General features: G+C 52.3%; 6 protein-coding genes across 7 annotated transcripts; 2 read left to right on the forward strand and 4 right to left on the reverse strand.

The window, feature by feature from the left end:
• Positions 1 to 410: 410 nt before the first annotated feature.
• On the reverse strand, positions 411 to 2,496 carry LOC117903866 (RING finger protein 121). The gene is made up of 6 exons (XM_034816356.1): positions 2,278 to 2,496; positions 2,163 to 2,197; positions 1,788 to 2,084; positions 1,493 to 1,721; positions 1,189 to 1,424; positions 411 to 1,124 (listed from the first exon to the last, which is right to left on the reverse strand). Exons 1-6 carry the CDS (start codon positions 2,323 to 2,325, stop codon positions 1,004 to 1,006), a joined length of 966 nt encoding a protein of 321 aa, XP_034672247.1. The 5' UTR covers positions 2,326 to 2,496; the 3' UTR covers positions 411 to 1,003.
• On the reverse strand, positions 411 to 11,282 carry LOC117903855 (actin-related protein 8). Of its 2 annotated transcripts, XM_034816327.1 has the most exons (4): positions 11,156 to 11,282; positions 10,528 to 11,095; positions 9,617 to 10,458; positions 411 to 985 (listed from the first exon to the last, which is right to left on the reverse strand). In XM_034816327.1, the coding sequence occupies exons 1-4, from the start codon at positions 11,158 to 11,160 to the stop codon at positions 949 to 951; spliced, it is 1,452 nt and encodes a 483-aa protein (XP_034672218.1). In that variant the 5' UTR covers positions 11,161 to 11,282; the 3' UTR covers positions 411 to 948. The 2 variants fall into 2 exon arrangements, with proteins under 2 accessions (XP_034672218.1, XP_034672217.1); XM_034816326.1 differs by lacking the exon at positions 411 to 985 and having other exon boundaries at positions 9,108 to 10,458.
• On the forward strand, positions 2,717 to 4,087 carry LOC117903863. The gene is made up of 3 exons (XM_034816350.1): positions 2,717 to 2,936; positions 2,999 to 3,101; positions 3,159 to 4,087. Exons 1-3 carry the CDS (start codon positions 2,794 to 2,796, stop codon positions 4,020 to 4,022), a joined length of 1,110 nt encoding a protein of 369 aa, XP_034672241.1. The 5' UTR covers positions 2,717 to 2,793; the 3' UTR covers positions 4,023 to 4,087.
• Positions 4,101 to 4,923, reverse strand: LOC117903873. The gene has a single exon (XM_034816362.1). The coding sequence runs from the start codon at positions 4,819 to 4,821 to the stop codon at positions 4,120 to 4,122; it is 702 nt and encodes a 233-aa protein (XP_034672253.1). The 5' UTR covers positions 4,822 to 4,923; the 3' UTR covers positions 4,101 to 4,119.
• LOC117903853 (laccase) lies at positions 5,161 to 7,310 on the reverse strand. The gene is made up of 3 exons (XM_034816321.1): positions 7,171 to 7,310; positions 6,882 to 7,102; positions 5,161 to 6,817 (listed from the first exon to the last, which is right to left on the reverse strand). The coding sequence occupies exons 1-3, from the start codon at positions 7,241 to 7,243 to the stop codon at positions 5,210 to 5,212; spliced, it is 1,902 nt and encodes a 633-aa protein (XP_034672212.1). The 5' UTR covers positions 7,244 to 7,310; the 3' UTR covers positions 5,161 to 5,209.
• On the forward strand, positions 8,235 to 8,990 carry LOC117903875 (putative sulfiredoxin). Its single transcript, XM_034816364.1, has 3 exons — positions 8,235 to 8,407; positions 8,541 to 8,675; positions 8,759 to 8,990. Exons 1-3 carry the CDS (start codon positions 8,312 to 8,314, stop codon positions 8,969 to 8,971), a joined length of 444 nt encoding a protein of 147 aa, XP_034672255.1. The 5' UTR covers positions 8,235 to 8,311; the 3' UTR covers positions 8,972 to 8,990.
• Positions 11,283 to 11,516: the final 234 nt, after the last annotated feature.

An 11,516-nucleotide genomic window follows, 5' to 3' on the forward strand; every position in this document is an offset into this window, starting at 1 on the left:
ATATACACAAATAAAGAGAGAGACAATTGTTATTTTCAAAGATATTTTGGTTGCAATTATTGGTTCTGCTCTTCTATCACTAACGATGGGAGACAACACTCGACTTTTGGTGTGCAAAATCCACGAGCATTGTCGTTTGCATGACAATGCACCGTTAAGAGAGTGCAACTCTGCCGCTCTCTCGCCCACCCAGCTGTTTAAGTCCACTCTGCTTGTAAAAGAGACAACAAACACTCTGTTGTTGGTGTGCGTTTTGTGCTTTGACAGACAAGATCCACGAGCATTGTCGTTTGCATGGCAATGCACCGTTACGAGAGTGCAACTCCTCACGCGCTCTCTCCCAACCAGCTGTTTCAGCCAGACAACAAACACTCTGCTGTTGGTTTTTAGATCTCAATATTTTCTTCTTATTTTTGGTAAATCTCGTATTGCGTATCCAAGTTTCCAGGTTCCAGTGGTGCCATCAAACGAACAGAAACAGACAGAACAAAAAAAATGGTATACATACTAATGTTAATCCTTAGGGACACACACATACATACATACATACATATATGTACACAGACAGATGCATACAGGCTAAGTATATAATATATATATCTCGTATATATCTAAAATTGCAATAACTTTTACATTTTAAAACACTGCATAATGGAAACGTACAGTTAGGTGTACAGGTGTCTGTGTGGACGACATCCGGATGTCCAGCCTTTCGTCCGGATGTTGCAAAAAGCCAAATAATTCCCTATGGTGTGTGTGTGTGTGTGTTTGCGGTGCAGTGTGTGTGGTATGCTTATGGGGAATGAATGGGCAAGAGCGTGCCTCCTGTGCTCTACCCCCCCTAGTATTGGTCTCTGTTTTGGTTTTGGATCCCTAGTATGGTGTGGTGTCGGCGAGTCGTGCGTGTGTGCTGCTTGACTAGACGCTGCGGAACGCTGAGGCAAAGAGCTACATTGGAAAGGGTGGTGCTGGTGCTGCTGCTGTGCTGCTGCTGTGGCTGGACTTATTCCAATCCCAGCGCCCAATTGATGCCTAAAACTATAAAGAAAATGAGCGGCTGCCAGGCCACCAGCCAGCGGATCCAGTCCAGCAAACGGCCATACAACACATGCGGCTTCTCCCATCTGCACAAGAAAAACATTTAAGATCGCTATGCTGTAGGGTCAAAGACTGTTTTTGGGTGCTTACGGATTGCGAAACATTTTCTGTAGATCAACCTTCTCCTTGCAGTAGGGACATGTCTGCTTCTTGCCGACAATACACCAGCCCCGTATGCAGAACTCATGGAACACATGATTGCAGGACAATTTGTATGTGTTCTCAATGACGCCCTCCTCCTTTTCTGAAACCAACAACTGATTGCCGCACACAGCGCACACATTCTGCTCCAAGTGGCGCGTGGGTATGCCCTGAGGGGCATAGTACTGTGGGGCAAAGGGTAAACAAATCGAATTGAAAGCTGAACAAACACACGCTAAGAGAGGAAACTTACGCCAATGGCTGCTGCCATTTTGTCTGAGCATATTTCGGATATGTCGCGACCGAGCACACCAATGTAGAGGCCATAGAAGCAGAACATTAGGCCCACATCCATCCAGATATTTGGCAGCTGTGAGAACAAATAGTTCATGCCCATAAAGGCGGCCATGATGACGAGGTAGCCAACCAAGCCGAGGCCATAGCTTAGCTTGTAAATGAAGTAGAACCATTTGTAGACGAGTCTGCAATGGGATTGATTGCTTGATTGCCGGCAATGGGCATGGAAATGGCTATTGGGAATGACTCACCTGGGCGTTGTGCCTTGGATGGGCTTGCTTATCGCACGGCGCATAACCAGCGCCGTAATGATTGTGAATATCCCCCAGATTACAATGAAACGCACCCAGCCAAAGAAGCATGAGATCGTGAAGGGTATAATCCACATGGCCAGCAGGGTGATGAATGAATAGGATCTGTAGTGGCGCTTCTTCCACTCCACCAGAATGACTTGGGCAATTACCACGGTGACAAAGAGTATGATCACCATTTCCGAGTGCATTGCATCGTGGCCCCTGTGCTTTTCCACCATCAGTTGGTGTTCGGCCCTGTAAAATCGAGCAAAGGGAAGACTTTAGCTTGGAGACGGGCAAAGGGTGAGACCCCTCTCTCGCTCCCTCACTTACCGCATGCGCTCCTCCGGCGTCATGTCGTCCAGGGACTAAAGATATAAACATGAACATCATCGTTAGGTTGCGAGTGGGCCAGGCCACATAGCCCGGTGTGGCCGAAAAGACTCACCTTATTAAGGTCCACAGGAGCATGCAGATCCATGTGCTGTTGGTACATGTCGTTGTTGGCTCTGCTGTATCCTACCGCTCCAGCTCCTGACAATCTAAAGCGTCGCCTGCGTTTCAACAGTATCTTGGCGACGTTTATGTTTTAATTCAATTTTCGTATATTCTTGAAAAATAAAACAAATAATTTGATACTGTGCTTGTGTGCGTGTCCACAAGTCACAGTGTTGCCATTTCGCATGACACCTGACGGGAGAAGTGCATGGTTGGCATCTCGAAAACATTGAGTGGCATATAAATACAAGAATCATACCCGAGTGCAATGTAAATAATATATTAGATGTTAATTTCAGTTATTAATTTGATTTATTTAGAGTTAATTAGACATTTTCTAATATATGCTGGCGTTGCCACCCTGCAGACTCACTGCCGTTAGCCAGCACTGCCAGGCCTGCGTTATTTGTTTATTTTTGATTAAACGAAAATAATTATTTTCGTGGCGCATTAACGAAAGGAAGCCATGCAAGTAGAGCACTGGGGCGCCATGCCCGAGGACGACGAAGACCCCGAAGACCAGTCCGACAAGCTAGTGCCCATATATGCCAAGAAGCTCATGCTGGAGGAGATACGCCAGCGCGGTGAACTCGAGCCGGAGGAGAATGAGTAAAAAAGAAAACAAATTCAAGCAAGTGGAAGTCCTGTAATAATAAAAACGATATTTACAGGCACATAGTGGAGCTCAACAGTTCCCTCGTCACGCAGACCATCGAGGTGATGAAACAAACGGAGGTGCTGCAGTCCCTCATCGAAACTTATTCCAACAAAAACGTAAGCCAGGATCCGCATTGCAGCATTGCAGCATTACAGATTTGATTTTGCTTGCAGGGTTCTTCCAATTACCTGCTCAATCCGTGTCAAATGATACCTGAGGTGGACTTTCCGCCAGAAAATGCTGCCGACCTGGTGGGGGAGCAAAAGTTCCAGAAGCCCATCTGGTTCATTCCCACCGCGGATACAGCGTACTCGCGCGGCGATCCCCAACACTATCCGCAGATATCGATCAGCGCCTGTCGCCAGGCATTGCGCAAGGTCATGTGCGGCATGCTGCGGCTGGCAGGCTTCACCGACTGCTCGGAGTCGGCCATCCAGCTGCTGACCGACGCCAGCGAGGAGTTCCTGCGCAGCTTCATCTGCGAGTATCGCGCCTGCTACGATGTCGATCCCAAGACACGAAAGTCGACGGTGCTGCAGCTGCTGCCGCTCGAGCGGGCGCACACAGCGCTGACCGGGACATCGCTCACCCAAGTGCACAACTACTACAAGCACAAGGTGATCACGCGGAATCGCGTCGAGATTGGGGAGTTCAACAGCGTGCTGCAGGACTACGACCAGCTGATGAAGGAGAGCCAGAGCAGCATGCAGCGCCAGCAGGAGTTCAACAGCAGCGACTTCCTCAACATACTCGACAACAGCACGACGGGCAGCAACCAGAGCATGGGCAACATTGTCGGCGACATGATGCAGGACCTTGGCGGCGGCTCCAGCAGCGGCGGCCTCTCCACCATGACCATCGGCAACGTCTCCCAGCAGCAGATGCTGTACGGCCTGCTCGACTGCCAAGGCTCTACCTCCTCCTCCAATGTGCCCAGCTCCAGCAGCATGGGCACGGGGAATGCCAGCAATGGCAACGGCAGCACCGGCAACGGCAGCAGCAGCAGTGCCGGCTTCCAAACCAACTTCGATTCATAGTTAACAATCAAAAACAATCTGAATACAAACTTTTCTCACTTATCTACTAAACATTGATCGTTCGCTTCGCTTCGCTTTGCTTTGCTTTGCTTTGCTTTTATTTCTTCTTTTTTCGTCGGCGTATCTTTGCCTCGTTCCATCGGTTCTGCAGCCTGCGCTCCGTGAATTCGTTGAGTGGATGCAGCGCTTGCAGCTTGTGGCCCTGCTCATCGGTGGCCTTGTACTCGAAGAGCTTACCCTGTCGTGGCTTGCTCTGGGCCCAGGCCAGCGTCTCCTTGCCCTCCATAATCGACTCGCCACTAATGGCCGCCGCGGCTAGGGCCAGCGTCTTGGCGGCGGCCGTAGAGCTTTTGTCCTCGCTTAGGGTGCGTCGCTTGATGGTGGGCTTCTTTTTTGGTCCCGGCGGTCCTGTATCCACTATTTCGGCGCTCAGGTAGCAGTCCGCATTGGACACGAGCCTCACATGGTCGTGGCAGGGCTCCGCTGCCTCATCCGCGGATTTCTGCTCACAGAACTCGATTTGATTTTGAATAATTGAGCTAAGTTTCGCCCATATGTGGGTTTGCATTTCTTCGGTGATGTGCAGATCGCTGGCTGTGCCTGCGCCAGAAGCCTGTTCGTCCAAGTGGCGTTCGCTTTTGGCCGGAGGAGCCGCCGGGTTAGGCTCTGCTGCTGCTCCCTGCTGGAACATGGCATTTGTGAGCAGTGTGTGATCGGCGGCTTCCATGAATTGACGCATTTGTGCGTCATCGTCGTCGGAGTCGCTATCAGCGCCAGTGGGTTGCTGTTTAGCGGGCATTTTTGTACAAAAATCTAATTATTGTTGTCCGTTTGTTGACATTTCCCGTTTGGTTACACATGTGCGCAGACTGTTGCTGTTTTGCAGCACTGTTCAGTAATGTGAAGAAAATTGAAATGGTAAAATTGATATGTGAATCATTTAACAAACATGATGGGTATGGTAGATATGTATATGAATCATTTAACAAAAATGTTGGCTATGGTAGATAATCAAATATCTGTTTCGTTGTAATCATTGCCACATGTAAGATCAAATCAGCTGCAAGCTGGTGAGTCCGTACTTATCACGTTGTACAACACGACCTGATAGCCCGCCCAAAAAGTGAATAATTTGAAATGCCATCCTTAGAATATAATTTTATTGGTGCAAACACACTGTGCTGCGATCACGAAACGGAACTGCACAGGCCACAATTGCTGACGGGACACATCTTCATCTCGACATCCTCGCCGACGCGCACCACAGCCGCCATACCGTTCTCCGAGTGCGGCGAAATGTGACAGTGGAACATCCAGTAGCCGGGACTGTCGCTGTAGAAGCGAATAATTGTGTAGCCAAAGGCTGGCACCTGCACCGAGTCCTTCAGCGGAGCACTGCGTCCGCGACGCGGCAGCGGCGTCCGCCGATCGATCTCCTCGATCTGCCCAATCCGCGCCTCGCCCAGCACGCCCATGGCCACCACGCGGAACGTGTAGCCGTGCAGATGGATGGGATGCGGCGTGTTCGACTTGCTGGATATCACGAACTCCACGTTCTTGTTCGCCGGCACGTGGATGACATTCGAGCACTGGCAGTGCCGCTGCCTGCAGTTGAATCCCATCTCCGCCTGCTGCGAGCTGTTGCAGAAGTATTGCCCGATGCCCAGGTTGCGCGTCTGCAGCAGCGACATCTTCGGCATGCTGAAGCTGATGTCGTCCATCTGGAAGCGGAAGCCCTCGCCGGTGGTCTGGAAAGCGTTCATGCTGGTGTAGAATGTCGCCGCTGGCTGCATCACGGGCTCCGCGCGCTGCGCGTTGAGCGTGGCCAGCGACACGCTCTGGGCAGGGTCGTCGCCCAGCTCGTTCAGCACAATGCCAGGCGCATCGTAGGCATAGCTGAGGGTGTGCGTGTCCAGGGCGCGCGGATCCGCATCCTGATAATGGAGGACGGCCTCCTGGTGCAGCTGATTCTTCGCACAGAAGCTGTAGCCCTTGATGCGTATCCAGTAGTTGGCCACCTCCTGATTGGCATGCAGCACGAAGTCGAATCTCTCCGCGCCGTGCAGCATGATCTTCTGCACCTGCACGGGCTCGATGTCGTTGCCATCGCAGGCAATCACCACCAGATCGTGCTGGTCGATGCTCAGGCCGACCGGGCAGTTGGAGACGCCATTGAAGATGACGCGGAAGCGATAGCGTCCGCCGCGAATGACCGGAAAGTGGGCGTAGAGCGTGGGGCGCACCTTGCTGCCCTTCTTCATGTTGCGTCCCCGGCCGTTGATGAGAATGTTCTCGGCCACGCTCTCCACGAAGTTGTGCACCCAGTCCTGGACCATGATCACGTGCTCCGTCAGGTCGAAGTCGTAGAGATGGGCATGGGGATTGAGCTTCGCGGGCTGGCGCACAACCAGCGGCCCCGCCAGCCCGAAGGCGCGCTGGTGCTCGGTGTGGCTGTGCCACCAGTTGGTGCCGCCATGATCCACCTGAAAGCGATAGCGAAACGCCTGACCGGCCTCGATCGGGTACTGGGTGACGTGCGGCACACCGTCCATGAACGGCGTGAGCCGCTGGTGCATGCCGTGCCAGTGGATGGTCGTCGTCTCGTGCATGCTGTTGATCACATCCGCCACAATGGTGTCCCCGAAGCACACCTCAATCGACTGGCCGGGCAGGCGGCCATTGACCACCATCACGCGGGACTCCAGACCGTCGGCGTACTTGCAGTCATCCGCGGCGGAGACCTTCGAGCTGTCGATGTACTCCCTGCCATTGGCCAGCTTGAAGCGATACTTGGACTGTGAACGAAACGCTTGATTGAAGGATTGCCATGGGGGACATGTGCATGGGGGGAGCACCCACCTGTAGCAGACGCTTGCAGGTCGCGGCCATGGTGTCGTCGTAGTGGATAACCAGATAGTAGTAGCAAATCATGGGCTGCTGGTCCACGCACTCGCGCTTGCAGGGATGCTGCATGTCCTTGCCGGCATAGCGCCACTGCGAGGACTCGCCGCCCGTCGCCAGCTGTGGATACATTTGCATTATCCGCTCGTACTTGCTCACAATGCGCTTGCCACTGGCATCTGCAAGGATGAAGGACCAAGGATTAGCATTACACTTTTCAGCCAGAGACTCATCATCCATCCATCACCTTGAATGCCGTAGATCTGCACAAAGATGAGACAACAAATGGCAACGGATGTGTGCAGCGAGTTGAGTTTCATTCTTTCGGTGCGAATCGGAATGTGTGGAATTATGGGATGCTAAATGCTCATTTGTGGCTGCGGCAGAATGCGAAGCGTAACTGCTAATGAGTTTCCGGCATCGGTTACCTTTTGTAAGGCAAGGCGCGAGGCGAAAGATAATTATGCCGGAGTCAGACAGCAGCGACACAGAGCCACACAATCGGTATTGGGTGTCTGCTTGTCCTACAACTCGTAACAGTTAATTGAAGATTGTTCGCAACTGCCTGAAGATAGATTCGAGCAGAGATATTCAGCATACAAGAACTTCTGAGGCGCAAAGACTTTCCGCTGACGCTATGAAAGATCTCGAATTTGCGCACTGATTCCTGGATAGCGGGGAAATACCCCTGTCTGGCCTTGACGCGCCAAAACAATCTGCAGCAATCAAATGTTCTCCTGCTGTCACTGTCTTTACATTTCAAATGCACCATTTGAATTTCGCCAGTGTTGGTCAGCGTCGGTTGATTAGCCGCCGCCAACTGTCAAACAGCATTCGAAGATCTTTGTTTTGTTTGCTTTAAATTTGTATGCAAAGAAGTGAAAGAGCGAGAAATTACGTGTAGCATCCGCTATCAAGCACAGCACACCTTTGCTGCCTAGTATAGTACGAGGTACACACATTTATCTTCTGATAGGGGACGCTGAAAAACAACCAACAGGAATATTGCCAGCGTAGATTACACATTTTAATTTCTTCTTCTGACGCTGTGCTAATCAAAAACAAATGCCCACCAGCGAAGCCTCAAGAGCAGTACCTCCCCCAACCCCCCGTGGATCGCGGTGGCCACAACAAGTCGAAGGAGAGTCAACGACAGCGTTGATTATGCAGAAAAAAAAGAGCAGCTAAAGAGTGCAACAAAACATATTCATTGCGCTAAATACACATAGTACGTACAGCACATACCGTACCGTACATATACATATGCATATGTAGGAGTAACGTACATGTACTTATGTATGTATGTATGTATGTACATATACCGCACAGTAAAACAAGTTTCAACGCCGCAACGCAAAATAGCTTTCAATTGTCGCTGGCGGTGCGCCATGAAGTTCATTAGCCATTTCATACGGGTATCGAGCAGACGCATTCCTCCATTCCTCCACAGAATCCAGAATCCAGTCCACACATTCCACATCCAGGTAAGGTTCCAGCCACACAGTTGGCATGGCAACCCTGTGCCAGCCAGCGATAACGGCTCTAATTGCTCATGGTTGTTGTTGTCTGGATGAAAATTTCACAACATTTTGACTTGAATTAACTTCTGCCGCACAGAGACGCGCCATGGAAACGACAGTGCATTCAGCGGGTATAAAAGATGTCTATGATGTACCGATGAGTGCGATCCAGCGTCCCATACCCTCCATATTGGATGAGCAGAAAGTGGCATCGCTAATGGAAACCATCAAGGTGCGTCGCACCACTCGATCGCCCCAAGAAACAGGCCTACTTATCGCTCTCTCTCTCTCTCTCTCTCTCTAACTCTTACTCAGGGCGAGACCAGCGAGGAGGAGGTGCCACCAATTGACTTGCTGTGGATAACGGGCGGCGAGGGCGGCAACTACTACTTCAGCTTTGGCGGCTGCCACCGGTACGAGGCGTACAGGCGCCTGCACCGTGAAACCATAAAAGCCAAACTTGTGCGCTCCACAGTGCGAGATCTCTACCACTACATGGGCTCCAGTGCGCCCATATATTTGGCCTAACAATGTTTTCGATTTTAAATACATTTTGTTGTTCTTTGTTGATAAGCGGCCCGTTTGAGTTATCAAAAGAAAAGCCTCTGCCGACACGCTGTTGGCTTGGATTGCTGCTGCTGCTGCTGCTGCTCTCTATGGTTCATTGTGCTTTGGTTGGCATCTTTATTTGTACTACTGACTACCGCTTTTACTTAGTTTTTACTTACTTTACTCCTTAACATATTCGAAATGCCATGCAGCAGGTGGGGTGGGGGGAGTCACCAGAGGAAGGGCGAACGCTCGCGGAGCAGCCGCAGACCGTGACGATTCCAGTCCACCTGCGTTATCCACAGCTCCCTGGCACTCTCGAGCACCGACATAATGGCCGCACCCTTCCAGGCCACCATGCCCGCATCCATGCCCTTGGTGAACACATTCACCTCGATGCCGGGCTGCACCTGCTGGCTGATGCAGCTCTGCAGCCAGGCGGCTAGGCCGGGTATCTTCGCGCTGCTGCCCACGAGCAGAATGGAGCCGTACATCTTGCGCTTTGTCTCGCTGGTGGCGCAGCGTCCAATGGCCTCGAGGACGGCCTGATCCAGTGGCATCACCTGCCCCTGGCCGTACTGATACGTGCCGTTTGAGGTGTCAGTGAAATGCTTTTGGCCATGCCCCCCCATGGCCATGCCGTTCGACATCGGCTGATCATCCTGATCGACCACATTCAACTCCTCGTCATCGGCTGTGATCGGTGGCAGGGGGCGTGCCTGGTTGAGATGGGGTGCAACGATGGCATCCGCTCCACGCGCTCCGTTCTTCCGGCCCGTCTCGCGCAGGTACTCGGCATCGAAGCAGTCCTCGCAGTCGTACTGCTCCTGGGGCGGCTGCTGGGTGAGGGCCTTCCTCGCCTTGCCCGTGATGTTGAGCAGTTCGGTGTGGAAGAAGGCGAGCGGGGCCATTATGGCCTCGTCGCCCACCTGCAGGGTGTAGCGCAGCCACTGGCCATTCTGTTTCCGCAGGTGGAACTGCTTCTCCTGGGCACCGCACACCTTGGCATTGAGGTGACAGAAGCGCTCCTTCAGCTTGTCCATTAGCCGGGCATCCACATAGCTGTCCTGCACGCTGCACTCGCGATAGGGGAAGCCGCACTTGCGCAGCAGCATGAGCAGCACCTGGTTGATGTCGCCGCCGCCATACTGCAGCCGGACGCGGGAGGGCAGCTGGGAAATGCCATCCTCGATGCAGGCAATCGATGTCTTTTGGGCGCCAATGTCCACCACACAGCCGAAGCCAATGCCCGCCCCATAGGTGGAGGCGACACTGTCCTGCACCAGGAAGCAGCGCTGGAAGCCGAGACGCTGCAGCAGCAGGCTCATAAACTCACGCAAGTGCCGCCGCACGTACACATCGTTGACCACCAGAACGGCCGAGTGGCTGCGAAGATCACGCAGATGGATCTTCAGGCGTGCCTCCAGCGCGTACGACCAAATGCGCTCCATGTGCTGCAACGTACACTGCAAGAAACGTAGACATAAATCGTTGACTCATGCTTGGACTGGACGAGGGGCAGGCGCTTGTCTTACCTGCAGGGAGCCACCTTTCTGCCTGTGGACATTCAGTTCTCCCCGCTGGATGGGGAAGTGGATGTCGTAGTCGCGGGCATCGAAGGTGCTTAGCCTCAGGATCTGCTCATCGAACAGCACCGATGCGCCACGGTCCAGCCACTGCCTGTTCCGCTCCTCGCTGAGATTCCCAGGCGGCGGTATCTTCTCGGCCACGCTCTTCCGATTGAAGTGGGCCAGCTGCTGGGGCGGCGTGGCCACGCGCAGCCGCTGCTTGTCGTCGATCACACAGTTCTGAAGTATGCGCGACGCGATTAGCCGCTGCTCCTCGAACTCGACCTGCAGCTGGGCGGGATTTATGTTGTCCAGCGATGGGAGCATCGGGTCGTGGTAGGGCCAGTCGCCCTCCTGGTGCTTGCGCTTGTAGGCGACCGCATGGAGCAGAGTCAGCGGATTGAGGTCACAGGCCCGGCCAATTCGCAAATGCTGCGACCCCGGATGTATCACAATTATTTTGGGTGCATCCAGTGGCTGGACCTGTTGCGACGCCTGCAGGCGCCCGCTGCTGGTGCTGCTGGCGCGCGACCGTCTGCAAATGCTTTCGTTCATTTCCCAGTCAACTTAGGTGCCAAGGCAATAGCGTACTTACTGCATTATTTATACTTTTATGGCTGGGAGCCGCCGCAGCCTGGTGAAGAAATTTCTCACGGTATATTTCTTCGGCATCGCGGGTGCGTGCAGTGTGACCGCGTGACTCTCAGAAATATATCTACTCATTTTCAAAACATACCGTAAGTATACCGAATAGTAAATCACTTTTCTCGATTTTGATATTCTATTTAATATTACTAGCTATTTGGTACTCTAAGCACTGAAACTATAATTTTTCGCGATTAATGAATCAATTTCCCAATTAGATTGGCTAGTTTTCAGGACTTTCTTTTGTGGATTGTTTAGAAAGTGTTGTTCAAACCAAAAAGGTGAATATGATTTTCCTCGGTATTTTACGC

Source organism: Drosophila subobscura, chromosome A, assembly GCF_008121235.1.
Source record: "Drosophila subobscura isolate 14011-0131.10 chromosome A, UCBerk_Dsub_1.0, whole genome shotgun sequence".
Taxonomy (NCBI): Eukaryota; Metazoa; Arthropoda; class Insecta; order Diptera; family Drosophilidae; genus Drosophila; species Drosophila subobscura.

Bases quoted from the DNA above. Each gene is read 5' to 3' on its own strand.
- LOC117903866 (XM_034816356.1), bottom strand. From the start codon at position 2,325: ATGTACCAACAGCACATGGATCTGCATGCTCCTGTGGACCTTAATAAG. The intron at 2,085-2,162 runs GTAAGTGAGGGA...TCGATTTTACAG, and splicing joins ACGCCGGAGGAGCGCATGCG to GGCCGAACACCAACTGATGG. The intron at 1,425-1,492 runs GTAAGTTTCCTC...TTTGCCCCACAG, and splicing joins AAATGGCAGCAGCCATTGGC to TACTATGCCCCTCAGGGCAT.
- LOC117903863 (XM_034816350.1), top strand. From the start codon at position 2,794: ATGCAAGTAGAGCACTGGGGCGCCATGCCCGAGGACGACGAAGACCCC. The intron at 2,937-2,998 runs GTAAAAAAGAAA...CGATATTTACAG, and splicing joins CTCGAGCCGGAGGAGAATGA to GCACATAGTGGAGCTCAACA. The intron at 3,102-3,158 runs GTAAGCCAGGAT...TTTTGCTTGCAG, and splicing joins AAACTTATTCCAACAAAAAC to GGTTCTTCCAATTACCTGCT.
- LOC117903873 (XM_034816362.1), bottom strand. From the start codon at position 4,821: ATGCCCGCTAAACAGCAACCCACTGGCGCTGATAGCGACTCCGACGAC.
- LOC117903853 (XM_034816321.1), bottom strand. From the start codon at position 7,243: ATGAAACTCAACTCGCTGCACACATCCGTTGCCATTTGTTGTCTCATC. The intron at 7,103-7,170 runs GTGATGGATGGA...TCATCCTTGCAG, and splicing joins GCAGATCTACGGCATTCAAG to ATGCCAGTGGCAAGCGCATT. The intron at 6,818-6,881 runs GTGGGTGCTCCC...TTTCGTTCACAG, and splicing joins CCTGCAAGCGTCTGCTACAG to TCCAAGTATCGCTTCAAGCT.
- LOC117903875 (XM_034816364.1), top strand. From the start codon at position 8,312: ATGAAGTTCATTAGCCATTTCATACGGGTATCGAGCAGACGCATTCCT. The intron at 8,408-8,540 runs GTAAGGTTCCAG...TCTGCCGCACAG, and splicing joins TCCACACATTCCACATCCAG to AGACGCGCCATGGAAACGAC. The intron at 8,676-8,758 runs GTGCGTCGCACC...ACTCTTACTCAG, and splicing joins CGCTAATGGAAACCATCAAG to GGCGAGACCAGCGAGGAGGA.
- LOC117903855 (XM_034816326.1), bottom strand. The intron at 10,459-10,527 runs GTAAGACAAGCG...CGTTTCTTGCAG, and splicing joins AGAAAGGTGGCTCCCTGCAG to TGTACGTTGCAGCACATGGA.